The sequence below is a fragment of the Saccostrea cucullata genome, unplaced genomic scaffold (assembly GCF_032062105.1).
Source record: "Saccostrea cucullata isolate Sc308-1 unplaced genomic scaffold, CSIRO_AGI_Scuc_v1 ctg683, whole genome shotgun sequence".
NCBI lineage: Eukaryota > Metazoa > Mollusca > Bivalvia > Ostreida > Ostreidae > Saccostrea > Saccostrea cuccullata.
The window spans coordinates 219,652-239,714 of NW_026930753.1; the positions used below are offsets into that span (position 1 = coordinate 219,652).

General features: G+C 33.3%; 2 protein-coding genes across 2 annotated transcripts in view; both read left to right on the forward strand.

Moving 5' to 3' along the window:
• Positions 1-20,063, forward strand: part of LOC134229966 (receptor-type tyrosine-protein phosphatase alpha-like) — a 106,172-nt gene that overhangs the window by 68,913 nt on the left and 17,196 nt on the right. The gene's annotated exons all lie outside the window — the stretch shown is intronic.
• The window catches only part of LOC134229977 (multiple epidermal growth factor-like domains protein 10), a 30,145-nt gene that overhangs the window by 8,583 nt on the left and 1,499 nt on the right, over positions 1-20,063 (forward strand). The window contains exons 4-9 of the mRNA XM_062711751.1: positions 536-673; positions 5,132-5,272; positions 15,891-16,115; positions 17,399-17,638; positions 19,623-19,760; positions 19,861-20,001. Coding sequence (XP_062567735.1) covers positions 536-673; positions 5,132-5,272; positions 15,891-16,115; positions 17,399-17,638; positions 19,623-19,760; positions 19,861-20,001 — 1,023 coding nt within the window. The remainder of the gene's footprint in view (positions 1-535; positions 674-5,131; positions 5,273-15,890; positions 16,116-17,398; positions 17,639-19,622; positions 19,761-19,860; positions 20,002-20,063) is intronic.

The following is a 20,063-nucleotide window of genomic DNA, read 5'->3' on the forward strand; positions in this document are numbered from 1 at the left end:
TGCTATTTCCGAGATTTGGACATTTCTTCTGACAAATGGACTGTTTTTGTTATAAAAATCAACTTGCATGGTAAGAAATATAAGACTCTGAAAAATACTTTAGAGTCTATGAACAGAATGTTTCAGAGTATATCACGTGACCACCTGGATCATATGATTCGAGCATAGGCAGACATGTATTAAAATGAGAGAGGGCTACTTAAAAAAATAATGAACACTGAAACCTAATTTTATTTTTTTTATGGAAGCTATTCAATTTGTTCGCGAACTTTTCGATAACCCCTTGTAAGTCTAAAGTTAAAGCCCTTTACTGGCACACGGGTACGTCTATAGTGTATGAGTGAAAAATTCTCGAATGGGACGTAAATGATATACAATCATTTTTAATGTTGATTAGCATGTATCATGTTGAGTTATACGTTTTAGAAGATATTTAAATTGAATAAAATGATCTCATGTTCCTTTTAAATGTCTAGTTTTTATGAATGGATGTTTTTTTTTCTGCAACTTTTACCTATCTTTCTAATACATGTAGGATGTTCCGATACAGGAGTTTATGGAAGTAGTTGTAATTTACCCTGTCCGAAAAATTGCAATGAACATAAATGTAACATTGTTAATGGAACTTGCTTGGGATGTATTCCTGGATGGACTGGAGATATGTGTACAGAAAGTACGTACTGCATTGTGTAGAAGAACGCACCAGTAACAATGCATTCTTTATCTGTTGCTTCAGTTTATTTCGTGATAATTGTGCCGTTCATTATAAAATCAATTAAATTCCTTTCTTCCTTAGAATGTCCATGGGGATGGTATGGCCATGCCTGCAAATCAAAGTGTATAGGACATTGCAGCGGTTACCAACCGTGTAATCACGTGACTGGTCAATGTCAAGGCGGTTGTGCAAGTGGATGGATGGGGAAATTATGTTATGAACGTAAATATTTATTGAGTTTAATCATTTGTTTTCGTTTTTAAATTGATATATTTGTTAATGAAAATTACAATGTCATAGTGGGAATGATCAAATTAAGGCACTATTAGTAGATATACACAAAATTTCTTTAATGTGTAAGTGATGATCATCAAATAAAAGTGTGTTTCTCGTCATAACTGGAACTCTTCATTACTGTAAATTTATATTTCCAATGTCTTTGTTCGAGATAAAATAACAATTAACGTTTTTTATTTCCCCATCAATTTACTGGTCGGTCGATAGACGCGGTTAGAAAAATCACGTGCAGGGTTGGACAAGCGGGGCTTCTAGCACGTGGATTGTCGGAATCAAAAGCATGTAAATATAAGCAATAACTGTCAGATTTTTCGATTTCATGACGATTGTCAATCGATTGGCTTGCGTGATAATTTTATGCATGCATAAACGCCTTTGGCGTTTATGCAAATTATCACGCAAGCCAATCGATTGATCAAATCATGAAATCGAAAAATAAGACAGTTATTCCTTAAGTTTATAATTAAATAAATACAGACACTTTGTTTTACATTTAAACAATGTCTACGAACTTATAAAATTGAATTTTTCATTGTGTTTTTGATTTTAAATGACATTAAGGACGTTTTGTCCTGTGCGTTGGAGTTGATTTTGGTCTGGACCTTGTTTTCTGAAATTCTGCATCATTTTTAAGTTTTAACATGAATCTAAATTCTACAATGTAAATTAAACTATGTCAATTTCAAAATCTACTATTAAATTCCATTCAAGTAGTATCTAGCCAGGAACTTTATTTTGTGACAAAAGGTTTTTTTTTTTACATGAAAATTATCGATTTTTCCCTTTAGACTATAAACAGTACTGCTAATTTTTAATTCCAATTTTTCCATGCTGGATGCACACAAAGCTGTTGTTTGCAATGAGATGTGTTATGCTTATTCTGAAATATCTATTAAATTTTTTTTATCATAATTCCTTTGTCAAATTATGACAAATATAGTAAACATAATTTGAAAGTCCAGTAAAAAATGAACTAATTTTAACATAAAATTGACACAATTTAGTACTATCTAAAAAATTACATAGCATAACCCTACTTTTGATCTTCTTTTCTGAATATTTTAGATATCTTTTACCTTTCTGCATAAATTCTGCAAAATTTTAAGATTTTATAATTATTTTCTTGCTTATTAAATTTTCAATGCCAGAAAAATCACATTTTGTGAGTGCAGAAAGATCAATTAATTGATTATGCGACGCAATTTGAAACTTTCTTAGTCACAATTTTAAAGTGTCTTTTTTTAGAAAGACTTGTAGTTTTGTTCCATGCTTTATTTGGATAGAAATATTGGAGCAAAAACGATTTGATTTTTGATTAAGACACAGATCTCAGTACAAAAAGGACATATTTAATGAACAGTAGCGCCAAAAGAAGCATATTGACCCCCCTATATTTTGCTTTGATTTTTAATTAAGCTATGTGTGTAGAAAGTAATAATATACTTGACAAAAAGTTCAAAACTTTAAATATCAGGAGCCAGTATCGTTAATAGCATTATTTTCAATATTTTATTTAATTTAGTGAAATAGTCCTTCGGCATATGAAGCCAATATGCATATAAAATTCCTTTTGTATCAGATTGGATGTCAGGTATTGAAACAAAATTAGAGTATTTGAAATTAATTCAAAACTACTTTGGTTTAAACAGCGAATTCTTTGATACTGAATGAAATATAGTCGTAACTACAGTTAAGTTAGTTATAATATTATCATCGACTCCATATACATGTAAAAACAATAGTGAATTTATTGTTTCCAAATTATTTATTTCTAAGGTATGCCCCGCACCCTAGGTTCTCACCCCCAGTACTGTCTGTATACAATTGAAGAATATCACTGCTTAACCAATCAACATCAAATAAATAGCATATGCCATTGAAGTGATTCAAAAAATTGAGCCACATAAGCAATCGTCTTTGATGGAGTTTGTTATGCGGATAAAACGATGCTGCCTTTGTACGCCAATCAGCGCATTGTAAAAACGGCGATTAAAAGCGCGGGAAGATCGCACTGCTTTGGTGCAAAAGTTTAATTGGCCAACGAGAGATTGCATCTCCTTCAGAGTGACTTTAGATCTAAATTTATTTGCCATTTCTGTCAGCGAAATCTTAAGTTTGATTAGTTTGTCGTTGGGAATACGGACTTGCGTCACATGTGTCAATTTCCAAACCCAGATAAGTTAATTTTGTGACGGGGCCCACAGTTTTATAGATGGCAAGAGGAATTCCAAGTGCTTTACATAACTCCCCAAATTGCATTGGCTCATGAGTCTTGAGCAAGCGTCGGATTTTGCTGAACCAGCAAACAGGAACTCGTCAAGATAGTGCGTAACATGTGGGCAAGCAGATTGTGACCTGACGGTCCATTCCAAAAAGGACGCGAATTTCTAAAATGTAGCGCATGATATAGAACAACCAAATGGCAAACATTTGTCAATGTAGTATTTACCCTCAAATTTGAAGCCAAACAAACAAAAACCATCCGGTTGAATTGGTAAAAGTCTAAATGCACTTTTTATGTCCATTTTGCCCAATAAAGAGCCTTTTCCGAGCTGATTATCATTTCGATAGCGCCATTGAATGATGAGTAGTGTACAGATGAAAGTTCTTTATCAATGAAGTCGTTGACGCTATTGTTATGTGGATATGACAGATGAGTAATTAAACGCCACCCCCGCTAGATTTTGGCACGACGCCTATTGGAGACACCCTTAGATTCGAAAGTGGTATATTGTAGAAAGGGCCGGCCATGCGACCCGTATCAAATTCACTTTGCAATATATTCTGGATTTCGTTCGGATGCTGGTTTGCCGAAATTAAATTTTTACACTCCAAGTGGGCCTAGATACTGAAGGGGAAATCCAAATTTAAACCCATTTAACAACCTGGTAGCGAAATCTATAGTTTGGGGTTTGCCCTGGGCGTGGTTGCTGATTTGGTGATTGAAAATGAAAAGGCTGCTTTTGCATAGGGAAGCGGGCTGGGTTACGAGGACAAATGGACATTGGGTAGTCGGATGCATACCTTATACAACGATGTGAGTAAATACAATAGGGTTTACAACATGCACCCTTGTAGTTAAAATCAAAACACATGCCCTTTGACGGTTCAACTGTTTTTTGGGGAATGGTAATTACAGAAGTTACGTATAACATCCAAAGTTCATTGTCGATTTGCTCCCATGCCATAGAACTATTTCTTGCCTTCTTAAGCCTAAAGTGCTCGTCGTACAATTTCCAGCCGGTGGGAGATCTATAAGAACCCAGTCTAACCGTGTGCATATATTTAAGTAAGCCAAGTGATTGATCGGGGTGAGCTTCGACGTAAATGCTAGTATATACCAGGAACGCGTCTGTCCATTTCCCGATATCGCTTATTTTGCTACTTTTCCCCTTTTGCAAGACCAGTTCCCCGTCCACTAGGTTTATCTTATTTTTCTTGTCCCTTTCTTCCGACGTTTCCAACAGGACGCCCAGATCTTAATACTCCCCATTTTGTATTTTTTCGCGTGTTTTGGAAGGGATGGTGCAACCCAAAGCATCAGTAATACTAACAATAGGCGTAGGTAAGTAGTCAGACTTACCTGTTGAGCTAACAGACTCGTTAATGTCCTCTTCCATGCTGTGAATAGTACTGTTGTCATTTTCCCCCTCTTTTTGGTGGGATTTGTGGCAGCTTTTTCTTTTCTGGTGAACTTTTTTGCGGCTGTAACCACAGTTGCGGACGACTTGCGCTTGAGCATCTCTCCAAAGAAAGTATTTAAAAGAATTTGAAAATATTCTCAAATTTAACAGCACTGAAATTAAGACGTGGATCTTTGAGGGTAGTTTATAATTGACTGTTCATTTGCTTTGCGCGTATAGTGCACGCGCATCATACCGCGTGGGGCGTTGTGATAAAAGGATTTATATCGTTTTCACTGCATAAATCCGATTATTTTAATTTATCTGAAAAAAAAATTCAAGTCGTCTGCATTTCCTTTCAGGCTTGTTTGTAGGTTAAATAAACTGTTTAAAATCTCTTCCGGGAATTCCCAGAAAATTAAAATCTACAGTAGTTTTTAACTATGCATTGTCTGCATGAAACTTCTAAGTAAAGCGACTGATTTACAATTTACAGCTTGTGTAGGTGGATTTTACGGCCCAGACTGTATCAGTTACTGCAGTGGTCACTGTCTTAATAACACCCACTGTAGCAGAGAAACTGGTCATTGTGACAACGGTTGTAGTCCGGGATATATAGAAAAGTTTTGTAGTAAACGTAAGTAAAAGTTTAATATACGTGTTTGTGTTCTGAATCGTCTGTCCCTTTTTTAAAATACCAGTTTTTTACAGCATGTACTCCTGGAATTTTTGGAAACACTTGCCAGGAAAATTGCAGCAAACACTGTAAATATAAAAAATGTGACCATATAAGCGGGACCTGTATCAACGGATGTGATGATGGCTTCGTTGGAAGACAGTGTTTTAACAGTACGAAATGAAATTATCAAAAATATTCTTAGTATAATTATATGTTTATGATCCTTTTTTCTATTTTATTAAGATAAAATGTGACTAAAGGTATAAGAAACACATTTGAAATGCTTTGTGACAACCGCTTATTATATAACGCCGTTCAACGATACAAATATCATTAAGCGTAGGAATGCAATTAATAATGCTATGAATCATTGCATTAATAGAAGAGCTCATCCGCTTAGTGGTATAATTCTCTCATACAGCGACGATTTAGCATTTAGGGATTGAAATGGTCAACAATTAATATAATGCAATAATTTATGATATTTGTATCATTAAGCGGCGTTACATTTATCATTAGCGGTTGCTACAATGCTTGCATTAAAAAATGTATTTCTTTTATCTGAATTATTTCAGCATGCGAAAAAGGATATTATGGAACAAATTGCTCGAGTATTTGCACATTGAATTGCAACTTTTCATGTCATTTTATTGACGGGTCTTGCAATGAAGGTGGGTGTTGATATATTTTTCCTCACATCTTATTGTTGCACGTGTATATATAATCAAAAATAAATTATATGGAAATGCATGACTGTATTCAATTTAAATATTGATTTATAAAGAGCCTACTTTTTCAGGAGAAATAAGACTATACATACCAGGGCATCTTTCGATTTCAGTTTTTTTTTTCATTTAACATGTAACAAGGACTTTATGAAATGCAGAGGATCTAAGCACCAGTTAATGCAAATATGCATGTACGGTGTAGTTATTACTACAATTTTTTTGAAGAGAAAATGAACTTGCTTATTGTCTGAATGAAACAGTGGTATTTTTTGTTAGACTTTAAAAAGAGTAATGTTTCATGATGTATAATTAATACAAAAAATCCTTCTTTTAGCCCAGCTTACAATTTTCCGGTAGTATAATTTCATATAAATGTAAACTATCTGCTGACTTTTTAGCTCACCTGAGCCAAAGGCTCAAGTGAGCTTTTCTGATCAAAATTTGTCCGTTGTCTGTCGTCGTTGACGTCGTCGTTGTAAACTTTTCACATTTTTATTTTTTTTTTTCAAGAACCATTGGGCCGATTTCAACCAAACTTGCTACAAAGTATCTTTGGGTAAAGGGGATTTAAATTTGTTCAAATGAAGGGCCACGAGGAGATAATTATGATTTAGAGAAAAAATTAATGGCATTTTTAAAAAATCTTCTTCTCAAGAACCACTGGGCCAGGAAAGATGAAACTTGCATGGAATCATCCTCAGGTAGTGTAGATTCAAGTTTGTTCAATTCATAGCCCCCGGGGGTAGGGCGGGGCTAAAATGGCCGATGAAATTTTTACATAGTAGTATATAGGAGAAATCTTTAAAAATCTTCTTCTCAAGAACGGCTTGGCCAGAAAAGATGAAACTCATGTGGAATCATCCTCAGGTAGTGTAGATTCAAATTTGTTCAAATCATGACCCCCGGGGGTAGGGTGGGGCCATAATGGCCGTTAAAAGTTTTACATAGGAGTATATTGAAAAAAATTTTAAAAATCTTCTTTTCAAGAACCACTGGGCCAGGAAAGATGAAACGCATGTGGAATCATCCTCAGGTAGTGCAGATTCAAATTTGTTCAAATCATGACCCCCAGGGGTAGGGTGGTGCCAAAATGGCCGATCAAAGTTTTACATAGGAATATATAGGAACAGTCTTTAAAAATCTTCTTCTCAAGAACCACTGGGCGAGGAAAAATGAAACTCATGTGAAATTATCCTCAGGTAGTATAGATTCAAGTTTATTCAAATCATGACCCCTGGAGCTAGGGTGTGCCATAATGGCCTTTAAAAGTTTTACATAGGAATATTAAGAAAAAATCCTTAAAAATCTTCTTCTCAAGAACCATTGAGACAGAAAAAATAAAACTCATGTGGAATCATCCTCAGGTAGTGTAGATTCAAGTTTGTTCAAATCATGACCCCGGGGGTAGGGTGGGGCCAAAATGGCCGATTAAAGTTTTATATAGGAATACAGTGGACCTTCAGATATCCGGACGCCAGATATCCGGATGCTTCAGTATCCGGACGATTTTTCATCGGAACGAAATTTTTAAATGTTATTTTGTCTTGTTTAACTGTTGATTCAGATATCCGGATGCTTCACATATCCGGACAAATTAACTGGGAACCAAAGCGTCCGGATAAATGAGGGTCCACTGTATATAGGAAAAATTTTTGAAAATCTTCTTCTCAAGAATCATTGAGACAGGAAAGATGACACTCTTGTGAAATCATCCTCAGGTAGTGTAGATTCAAGTTTGTTCAAATCATGACCCCCGGGCCAGGGCTAGGGTGGGGCCATAATGGTCGTTAAAAGTTTTACATAGGAGTATACAGGAAAAATCTTTAAAAATCTTCTTCTCAAGGACCACTGGGCCAGGAAAGATGAAACTAATGTGGAATCCTTCTCAGGTAGTATAGATTCAGATTTGTTCAAATCATGACCCTCGGGGCTAGGTTGAGGCCAAAATGGCCGACCAAAGTTTTAATAGGAATATATAGGGAAACCTTTTAAAATCTTCTTTATTTATACAAAATTTTATTCACATAAGTGAATGGGATTGGGCAGCAGGTAAAGCCTATTTTAGCCCTCTCCCTACAAGGTCAAAATGAACACACAATATATAGATATGAAAATAAATAGACAAACATAGTAACAAAAAAAACAAAAGAAAAAAAAAGTAGAAAGAGAGAAAAAAAAAATACAATGTAGTACATGTACCGGTCAGAAAGAGTTGGCATAAGTAACATACATGACAGTGTCAAATAAAACGTTTGGTTGCTGTGATGAAAGCATGTACTGCTTCAAATATTTGAGTATTAATACATAGTGCATGATTGGGACTAAAATCTTCTTTTCAAGTACTTCAAAGCCATGATTAGTGATATTTATATGGCATCATCCTCAGGTAGTGTAGATTCTAGTTTGTTCAAATCATGACACCCTGGGGGGTAAAAATTCAAGCCCCCCCCCCTCAATAAACTTTCAGTTCTGATCTGATATGTGCTTTTTCCTAGCTGATGTTCGCAGGTGAGCGTTGTGACCCCTTGGCATTTTGTTTAAATATGTATTAATTTTGTAATTATTATATTTATAGAAATTACAGAAGCAAATCTATTGGTATTTCTCTCTTTCAGAAGAAATAGAATCAAAAGAACTTATGGTAGTAGAGATTTCAGTTTCCGTTGGTGTAACCGTCTTAGCAGTTACTGTAATTATTGTATTCGTAAGATTTCTAAGGTACATGTAATATATAGAGTTCAAGAGGTTAACTGCAAATCATTTTAAAATATGAATAATGTGATCCGATCAGGAAGCCAAAACAATAAATGCAGTTAAAATTTACATGTATAGTATTTGCCTTTGATAAAGATTTAGAGTAAATGAAAAGAACGACCACAGCCGATTTTGATGTCATATTAAATTTCAACTCGTTGCTTTTAATTCAAATGGCAATCCTAGTATGTTTAAAAAACATTTAAAATAACATCCCAGATATTGCTATTCTGTAAATGTTTATATAATCTGATTGTAGAAGGAAGAATTCCTCCAAAGAAAAACAAAGTGGTGATGTTTATTCTGGCAGAAAGTTTTACGAGGATCTGAATGACCTTAAACAACAAAATCAATATCAGGAAATACATGTGGATGCCCCAACTACATACGAAAACCTGTCTTTGAAGACCATGTAGAACTGTAGAACTGGAATATTGTTTGAATATTTGAATTCTGAACATTCTAATGGAGACCCACTAGGCAGTTAACTTTACTTAAACTTCAAACTCATACTAATGCCAACAATATTAATTGTCATCAACGTAGTTTGTTTTTGCCTTATATCATATATGCAGACTTCAAAAAAATTCTAAAACGACAGGATATGTTGAATTTAACAACAGTTGTTTCAAAGAACAGCTAAGACATACCATGGATATTTTTTTTACATTAAAAATAAAAATGTACTTTTTAGAAATTAAAATATTATCAAATCAGATTGATGTTGTTACCTTTTGCAGCTGAACACAATATTAATTAAATAAAGTTGATGATGAATGTCGGTATTTAAAGCTAAGCGGGGCTGTTTCACGTCCTCCCTTCGGAATTTAAAAAAAACGTGATTTTTGTCCTAATTAAAGCAAGAAAATAGAAACATATGTTTTTATTAAAGTTAATCAATATATGTTAAGAACAAATTTTTAATTTAAAAACGACTTTTTCCAATTATGCAGTGAGAGTTCAAATTGTCTGCATTCCATACAAAGGAAAGCAAACAAATTTCCCCTGTGGTATTAAATGGAACAGCGTAATCGATGTATTGTGACCTTATTCATTTCTCTACAGAGAAAAAGACCAGCCGTATTTTGGAAAAATTACAGAAATAGAAATAAAGTCCTTGTTTGTCGTGAATGATTAAGGATAACCTCCTCGGTCGCGAAATGTTGTTTGAAATATAAAAGCCTTGGCTAACGCCTCGGCTTTTATCTTTCAAATAACATTTCGCGACCTCAGAGATTATCCTGCAACATTCACGAAAACGCAGACCTTATTTCTTAAGTAAAAGAAAAGTAAATTAACTTTTAAAAAATGTATATTTTCATTATTTAATCAATTTTTAGTCTTGTTGACAAGGGCAATGACTCATTCTCAAGTATCTTCATTCAGACATTTTTCTTTTTTGTATATCTAACGTGTCTAATATAGAATAATTTCCCTGATATTCACTGTTCATAAAATTTCTTATAAGTAGCAAGTATTTTGGAATTTTCAGCATTAGAAGTATTCTTTAGAACCACCTTTTTTCATAATTTTTACAACACTTTTTTTTCAAAAAAAATGTACAATTTTTTTGTTGAAAATATTTTACCATTATTTAGGTCCCCAATCTTAAAAAGAATATGACAACCTGTACATTTTCGACAATAATTGGTATAATAAATAATGTGAATGAAAATAAATGTACACATTCATATGAATTTTTTATGTTGTAGCTTTTTAACATATTTTTCAAGAATTGTTGACAAAAACTCTTGCCAGTTGAGAGAGAGCTGGTTATTTTTACCAATACACTCAGGTCACTGATTGAGCAGTGATTGATTTTTTTCTTCTTGCCACCACCCACAGAGACACGGAACCGCGTTTTATAAAACGGTGTTAACAGAAGGATCGGTGTCTCCACATCTGCATTTACAGAGCAGACATTGTGCCACCCACTATGTGGTAAGATTAATTCAAAATCCACATTTTTGTTCAGAGCGTCGGAGTTCCTTTATTCTATAACACAGCTAAAGTCAGAAAAGTAGGAGGAAATATATTGGCAATATGAAATTAGTTGGGTTGAAATCTGCCATGACTATTAAAGTACATGGAAAGTATCGGAGAGATATCAGAATACCATTCTCCATGCATGAGGACTGCAGAGTGCAACCCCTGCGCGGACAGAACATTATATGGAAAGCCCACGAAAGTCTACAATTAGTGTCTGTTTGTCCTCCCTCGACTCATGCCTCGGTCACATTTAAGCGGATGGTCGGGCGACCAAATTTTTCTGGTATTGTAAGTTGATTGGCCGACACTATCGGGCTACTTACGACCAGTCACATAATTTACTAGGAACACCTACATGACCTATGACTTGAATCAATAACAGGCCCCGAGGTTATAAAACTTTTTGGAGTTCAAATTCGTACTCAAACTCAAACTCTGTACTCCAAATTCATACTCGTACTCCAAAGTTGAGGTTATAAAAAATCATTATACTCATACTCAAACTCCAACGGAGTACAAACTCAAGATTTTTCAAGTATGCTCTAAACCAACCTCAGAGTCAATCTCAAGTGTCATGTATTGGGTTATTTCACCCTATCTACCGGCTTACATGATCCGTTTGCACCATTATTCTTGTTCGCCATACGGATTACCCCATCGTAAATACAGTAGATTCCTAATTATACGCGAGAAATTAATTTCCGCGTAATTTGGCGAGAAGCAACACTAGCGAAAAAATATTACTCGCTGTTATTTTTATGGTGCTGATATCTATGAAATTCTGTTAATTCACCATCCATTCGCGAATTATAATTCTTTCGATTTTACGTTAAAGAGCCAGTTCGCGATAAGAAGTACTTGCGAAAAATATGGAATCTACAGTATTCTATGTCTACATTATCATTGGATTTCAGTTTTTTTTTTTTCTTTTTTAATTTTTTAAGTTATTGAAATGATATATGTACATGTAGGTTTAACTGTTTAGTCTAGTCGTTTGACCAGTTGAGAACCACTTGCCTGACGAATGGGTGATGTAATCCCCTTTCCCCCAGAATCAGAGAATTTGTATTAAATACAAAATTTTTCTGAACTACTTGACCTATTTATATACCTTATAGGTTCAATCTCCAAATCTAACCAGAAGCGTAAAATGACAGCAGATATTGAAATATAAGAATGATAGACTAGGAAATCATGTATTTTTGATAAGGTTTTATGTCTAAATTTTTTTTCAGAAGCTTGGGGGGGGGGGGGGGGGTTAATAGCATCCATTTGTCAGGTGCCTGTGTTCTGAACAGGGAACCGATTTGGCGATGCATTAGGTATATGATGACATAATTTCAAAATCTATGTTGCAGCCTTTGTCTTTTACTCTTACTTTGATCTCATATTTATAAATTAGATTGCTTAAAAAAATGTTTATAAATAAGAGTATCAAATCGATTACTTTACTGGTGTTTTTTTTATCTATTCTGAATGATAAAGTACTGTATAAGAAATTAAAATACATGTATAAACAAAAAATCATGAAATTCAATAAAATCAAAGAAGTGGACCGTGCATACACTTTTCAATGAAAGAACTTTTAAAAGAATATTTTAATGATTTCGTATATTAAAATATGCAGGAAAGAAAAATATTAATCTTTTTTTTTAATCCTGTGTAGATTGTGTGTTTCTTTCCATTTTTGGAATGACAGAATGAAGCAGGCGTTTATTTTCATATGCAGATGTACATAAATTGCCCTCATATGGCATACATGTATACCGGGCACTTTCACGTGCATGTCCCCTCATTTAGATATGTAAGTTTACATAATTTTTACCTCCAAAAGCTAAATTAAGATTTCCTTTTCCAGAGTTCGAGTTCGTACTCCAAATCCGTTGAGTTTGACTCAGTGGAGATTGTACTCCAAATTTTTATAACCTCAAATTTAGAAACCTACTCAGTGGAGTTCATACTCGGAGTTTGGAGTTTGAGTTGGGAGTATGAGTACGCTTAAAGTTTTATAACCTCAGGGCCAGATTGTTTCTTAAGAAATCAGCAATATTTTTCAAAGATATTCATGAAACTTACTGTCAATACAATCAACCTTAAAAGTAGTTTTACTGGGTCTTGAGTAGATTTACTACATAATATTAATTTTTTTTGTTTCCTCATGCTGCACAATCTCACCGCAGCTGCTTTTGCTGAATTCCGATGTCATTTATTACAAATGAGGAAATAAGAAACATATTATATATATACATAACATGATAGGGGATCAGATCAAAAGGTTATCGCACAATTACATATGAATTACATGTATATACGGATCCCCTTTATGAACAGATAAACAATATTTGCCAAAAAATATATATAAACACTAAACAGTAAGTATACAGCAAAAAGATGGCATTAGAAAAAGAAATATACCACCAAATATGATTGTCGAACAAACTAGTAGTTTGGCAAGTGCATTGTAGTAAATAGAGAATTTATTAGTAACTTTCACTAGGTTAGGTTGGTAGGCATATATCTATATTACCCCCGCTCCACTCGACACCTACTACTCACAGTGAGTATCTAAGCCTGTAAACAGAATGATTTCTAATCACGACAAACGCTTTACTAGGCACAATAGTTAGATTAACTAGGTATTATATCTGAAAGAAACAATTAACATGTATAACCACATATTATTAAAATAAAGTTTCGTATATCGACAGTCCTTGAACGTCGTCAAAATAAAGCATTTGCACTGGGTAAATATATTATTTTCCATAAATAACTCTACAAATATTGCAATAATTAGCTGCCATATTTTACACATGCCTTAAAATCGTTAAAGTTTCCGCGTCATTTGTCAAAGCATGTCGGTGATATGGCCATAATTTATAGAATAGTAATACTTCTCATTGGAATATCTCATGTAAATGGATATGGTATGTGCAACATTACATTTTATTTGTTACTTATTATATACAAATGTATATTACATAATTATTTGCAGTAACATTTGTCCTTTAAATTTTACTTTTCTCAACTGCGCATATTTTAAACATTGAACAAATTTAAATCCCTGTTTGAACTCATGTATATATAGGGATATGATTACAAATGCTCTTTTAAGAAAGAAAATAGTTTATGAAACTTACCGATTGTATTATTAAGTCTACTGTGCTTCACAAATGCATTAAAAATGTTTAACTGTCCTCTCCCGACCGACTGATTGACTGAAAATTGTTTTCTTAACGTGACACTAAATTTTTTTTTATTCCTTTTATCCTGTCAAGAAATATTTCGAAAATTTCCCAAAAAAGAAGATTTTCACACCTATCTACCTAACCAATAAATTAACCTTGAGTTGGGAGAGGACCAGCAATGATTTTTTTTAAAAGATAGCCCAAAGGAATGAAAGCATATATACCTACATGTATTTGAATTTCTTGTGAAATGACCTAACTTGTACGTAGGATGTATACCCTTACAAGTCATTTACTTTCAACAAATAAGCCAAACGATTTTTTTTTATTTTAAATTGTTGTACGCATCCTCTTCGCAATAAATTAATATAATTTTGTCATATCCCTTCACATCGACGCATATTTTCATTATTCATTTCTAATCCAATTGAGTCACAATTGTAAAGACTAACATTTTCATTGATTATGTCTTATTCTAGTCACCCCACTCCCTCCCACCTAGATCCATCTGAAAACCATTTAAGAATAATCATCTATTATCCCATACTTATGCCTTTTTCCCGTGGATATCACTAGTGAGATTTTTTTAATATTCCACTGATGTAACTATAAAATGGGTTTTGTGTGAGAGTGCGGATGTAAAATAAAGTGGATTCTAGAATAAAAACAGTGTAAAACGTCGATAATGATGTATAAAACATGGGATAAAAAGAAACTCATTTGTAGTTGAATATGATTATAATCCAATTTTTTGAGTGTATTGTTTTATACCATGCGAAGGCCCGAGGATAATACTCAACCCGTTTGTTGAAAATTAAATTATACCCGATAACAAATCATAGGAGATCCTATATTTATTTTCATTTTACGTTTTTATGGGCATGGACTTAGGGATCTCAAGAAAAACGTTCCTCATCAAGAGTTGAAGGTCTTTTAATAGTCATTGAAACCCGCCAATAACATGTATTGCTATATCTTTTTGTCAAAGACTTATGAAATAATGAGGTAGCAAAGGTGACTGCATGAGAGGTGAGGATAGAAAATATTTATTTAAACGTCCAATGTTTATCACATTCAAAAGTCCCATTTATTGATAAAAATTGTGAGCAAATCAAAACACCAAATTAAAAAAAAAAAGGAGAAAACTGTAACTATCAAAGCGCGAGGATTCACCATGCAGAACCTGTCATGTTTTACAAACAAGCTAATCAATGATTTTTAAAAACGGCAAAATCCTCTATGATGTGTAAACCTAAAAAATGTTATTGTATGAGGTGCTTACATTTGAGGGAAATTACATAGGACTAACAGGAACAGAACTGGCCGGTCGTATTTGCGTGCACATTAGCAACAAATAAAGGACCCGACACTAAAAAAAACACCTGGTAGTAACCATTTAGAAACCACTCGGCAGGGGAATTTGTTTTATATATTCCCTTTTTTACAAAATAAACAAAAACGGCAATATTTCGTACAACTAAACTGTTTAAGTAAAATAATTGTAAATTATTTCATTACTAGTATGTACATTTCATATAGAATGTCTCTATTACTGTGCATTATCAAATCGTTATAAAGGCGTTATAAAATCTAATCAGATGAGCCGTAAATCTCTATTTCAGCGCCTCATCAAATTGTAATTATTTTAACTTTAATTAACAATCATATGATATTAAATTTTAGCTATAAAACGTGACGAAAAAGACTACGAATGCCAAAGAAATTTTGGCCATGTCATCTCAAAAATTATTTTAATTTTTACTTTATAAATCAAATGAAACACAATAGTGTTTACCGTTTTTCAGTTTCTGAACTTAATTTACTCTTATTAAAGCATATTGATTGGGTTGCACAATGAATTGGTCAACTGTCTTCTAGACCTGGTGATGTCCTTCCTCTTTTATTTTCTTTTTTTTACAGATAGTTTATCCAAAGATCAAACATCTTCAATATTACCAATTTACCACCTATGTAACCCTCCATGTGGACCAACAACTGCAACAGATGGAAATAAAGATACATGCACAAATACTGATGCCATTGGTCAGAACTCCCAAAGTGAAACAACATCATTGTCTGTAGATCTTAATGGAACTCGCAGTATTTACAGCATCAGTATACAATTTAAAGATTACAATAGATACAGTAAGATTTTTTCTTCATTCGATATACTCCTCACTGTGTTTTCAGGTATTCATTTTTAAAGTTTATATCTAAAGGACCCTATATCCTCATTTTACATTTAGAGTCGTATCACTATTTATAGTGTGTATTTCATTATTCAAATGAATTTAAAAGGAGACGATAATCACGTCGTTCCTTCTTAGTTTACAAGCACGTTTAAGTGTTGTGTTACATAATGGCAATGTTAAGAAAATGAAAATTAGAATGTGAGATCACGCTTCCACAAGTCTCAAATAATAATGAAAAGGTAATATTTTGTTACCTGGTCCTTTGTGCTATTTCCTATAATTTTCATTCTTATCGCATAATTTTAAAACACATGGATAACTTCACAAAGGTCTTGGTAAAGTATGCATCCCAAGTATGAAGCCTCTATTTCTCATGGTTCAAAAGTTATAGCGAAGGTTAAATTTGACAACAGACAGACACACTAACAGACAAACAGATAAACAGACGAACAAACAGGACAAAAACAATATACGCCTCGGATCTATCGATCCAACATTTTAAAAACTTCAAATTGTTAAAAATCAAATACCTGTTAGCCGTTGGCATTCAGGGACATTGACGATCATCAAAAAATAAGCAGGTTACTACGGGTAATTAATAATACATGTATCATGAACGCTACCCTCTTGAAATATAACTTTAGATTTGAACATGATAAACAAAAGTTTTCTAGATTCTAGATCAAACAACACTTTGACAATAAGAAATCTTTTTAAATTCATATGAAAGAATATTGCAAAATATACAATTATTTTTTTTCATTTTCATGTTTAAATATATCTTATCAATTATAAAATTTTGAATTCATTTTATTGAAACCTAATTAATTCAGCATCTAAAAGTTTACTTACAAAAAAAAATATATGGCGTTAACGAACGGTATTCAAGCTCAAAAGTCAATGAAACAAATTATGACAAAATCGCATACTCAAAGACAAAAATATATTTTATAGGTGTACACATGAACATGTAGATGCAAATTAGAATATCTGTTTATAATAATCACTATTTATATATGAACACATTAAATTATGTGTTTGAATATTTATTATGGCATTGAGACTCCGATTCTATTAAAAAAAAAAAACGGTTAAACTTTATATGAATTCGAAATCATAATTAGTGTTACATGTCAAACACATAATTTAATGTATTCATATTCATATATAAAAGGTGAAAAATAAAAGAATTAATGATTTGAAACGCAAATAAATTGTTTTTAATTTGATTTTCAGTAATGAGACAAAGAGGTCGTTTTGCTGGATTTTCCCTTTATATATCCGATACTCCCAAGAAAGAAGACGGCCACCTTTGCTACAAGAACACACTTCCATTACCTCCCTTGGAGTTTAATACAACGTGTATTGTATATGGTCGTTACGTCATCTATTACAATGAAAGACTGGACGGAGTTACCTACCCTGATGGATACAAATATCAAATATATACACAGTTATGTGAAGTTGAAGTTAGAGGTTAAGTGCATTGTTTCTTCATAGAGATCAAAATTTATTTAGGACTTCTTAAGTCCTTGTAAATTTCTGAAAAAGTGAAACTGCTTAGTTTAAGTTGGAAATGTGTTAAATATCATTTAGACCCTTGTTGATAGCAAATTTATCAGAAATTACATAATGTTTTGACAATTAAAGACATCACAAATTGCGGCATTTTCCTCATATCCTATAAAAAACTCAACCAAATAGCAGATTTTAAAAGCTATTTTCAATATCTCATAGAGAGCATAACCTTTTTGTCAAATGATTGAACTGTGTCCGAGGATAACAAAACATATTTTATATTTTGGATCAAGAAGTACACTTTTATTATTTTTCTTATCTGAAAGTATTTAAAAATAGTCGTTTCCTTAAAATTCAAGAACATTGTTATTTTATAAAGTCTGTTTTCCAGTGCCTGAAATTTCAGGAGAAAAATCATAATAGGAAATGAAACATCCAATTGTCTAATTTATCTTTATGTTTGATTGTATGTTTTTTAACTTCCCTCTTGAGAATATTTCACTCATATGGAGACGCCACCACTTGCCGATGGAGAGCTACAAATTTTGTCGTTTTATAACCGTCGAAATTGTGCATCCACTGTACTGATGTATAAGACGGAACTCCAAATATGCAGCTTTAACAGATTTTATTAAGAAGGGGACAGGCTCCGCCATATAGCGGACGAGAGCGCTGTCCGGCGTGGCTGTCTTGGTGAAAGCCAGCTGATAACTTCCTAAAATATACAAAGAGTAAATTACATACAATTTCATAATATTTACAATAGAGTTATTTATCAGTCAATTAATTAATTATTTGTATTGTCAAGAAATAAATGTTTACTCAAGTCTTTAACTCTGAAGTCCTTGACACCTGTTAAATTTAATCTGCCCGGGGCGCTTTGATAATTGTCCCGGATTAACGCATCCAACTTTTACACTAATTTCCTTGGTCTCAGTTTGCTCGACACTTAGAGCCATGGAGCAGGGAGGGATCTTTTTCGTGCTAGCACCTACTGCAACACGGGACCTCGGTTTATACGGTCTCCTCCGAAGGACCAGTCTCCACGTCCCACAGTGGGATTCGAACCCGCGACGTAAGGTTCAACTCATTAACCCCTTCCATGGCAAAGATTTTAAGCATTTCTAGACAAAATGATATTAAGATTTCAATGCATTTTTTCGGGCATTTCTTGTAATTTTTGTATATACAAGAGTTTATATATTCTGAAAGCAGGTATTGTGTAGTTTCTGAAAATGATAATATAAATATCATTTCAGTTGCCATGGCAACGAACTACAACATAATCATTCTGGCATTTTTATTTATAAATTCAAAATAGAGTTTCATTCTAGTTTTTTGCTTAGTTAAATATATATAAAATATTTTATTATTGTGTTGAAAATTATGGGCATGTTGAACATTAAAAAAACAATATCAAGTACTTCGGGGGAATTGGGTGGGGTTGGGGGATAATAACCAGAATTTAACATTTTAACAAATAACGTTTTACCATCGCACTGATTTTGATAATGGCAAAATTGCTCGAATAGTGCGCAAAGTTTCAACCGAGCTAGCAAATAAGTGGTACTTGTAACCAATAAAAAAATTCTGTATATTATGTCTTTGTAATTATTTTCTCTTTCTAACGGTGTATGGATTATTCTGATATTTGCAGTATTAACGAAGTTATGAATGTTTGTTCATACAATACCTGATTTTCAAGTCGGATGCGTAGAAATGGGTATATGCAATGAAAGGGGTTAAAAGAGCCTCCATAAAAAAGAACCCTCTACCTATACTGAATTTTATTATTCTACTGATGATCTCATTATATTGTCGACGGCCCTCCAACAAATCATTCTTTTCACAGATAGAATGGACAGTATTCGGTCTATAAATTATACTAAGTAAAGTTTTTATAATAATCTTTTTAACGATTTCGTACTTATCATTTTCTTAGGATGTGCCAAGGCAGGGGTTTATGGAAGTAATTGTAATATACCTTGTCCGGAAAATTGTCAAGAAAATAAATGTGATATTTTGAATGGAACGTGTCAGGGGTGTTCTCCCGGATGGACAGGAAAGATGTGTCATTTAAGTACGAAAACTATATTGAATTGAGGATTTAAATAATTAAAAACTTTTTCTCATTTCCTTAAGATCATATTACATATATTTCACTGTTCATTTTTCTAAAGAATGTCCATTGGGATTTTATGGCCTGGCATGTAAAGATCACTGTGAAGGACATTGCAGAGAAAACCTAACATGTCATCACGTGACGGGTAGATGTGAGGGCGGTTGTGCAGATGGATGGATTGGGAGATTATGTGATGAACGTAAATAACCATAAACGTTTGTCCTAATGTTCAATTTTTAAAAAAATTAATTCAATTAGATG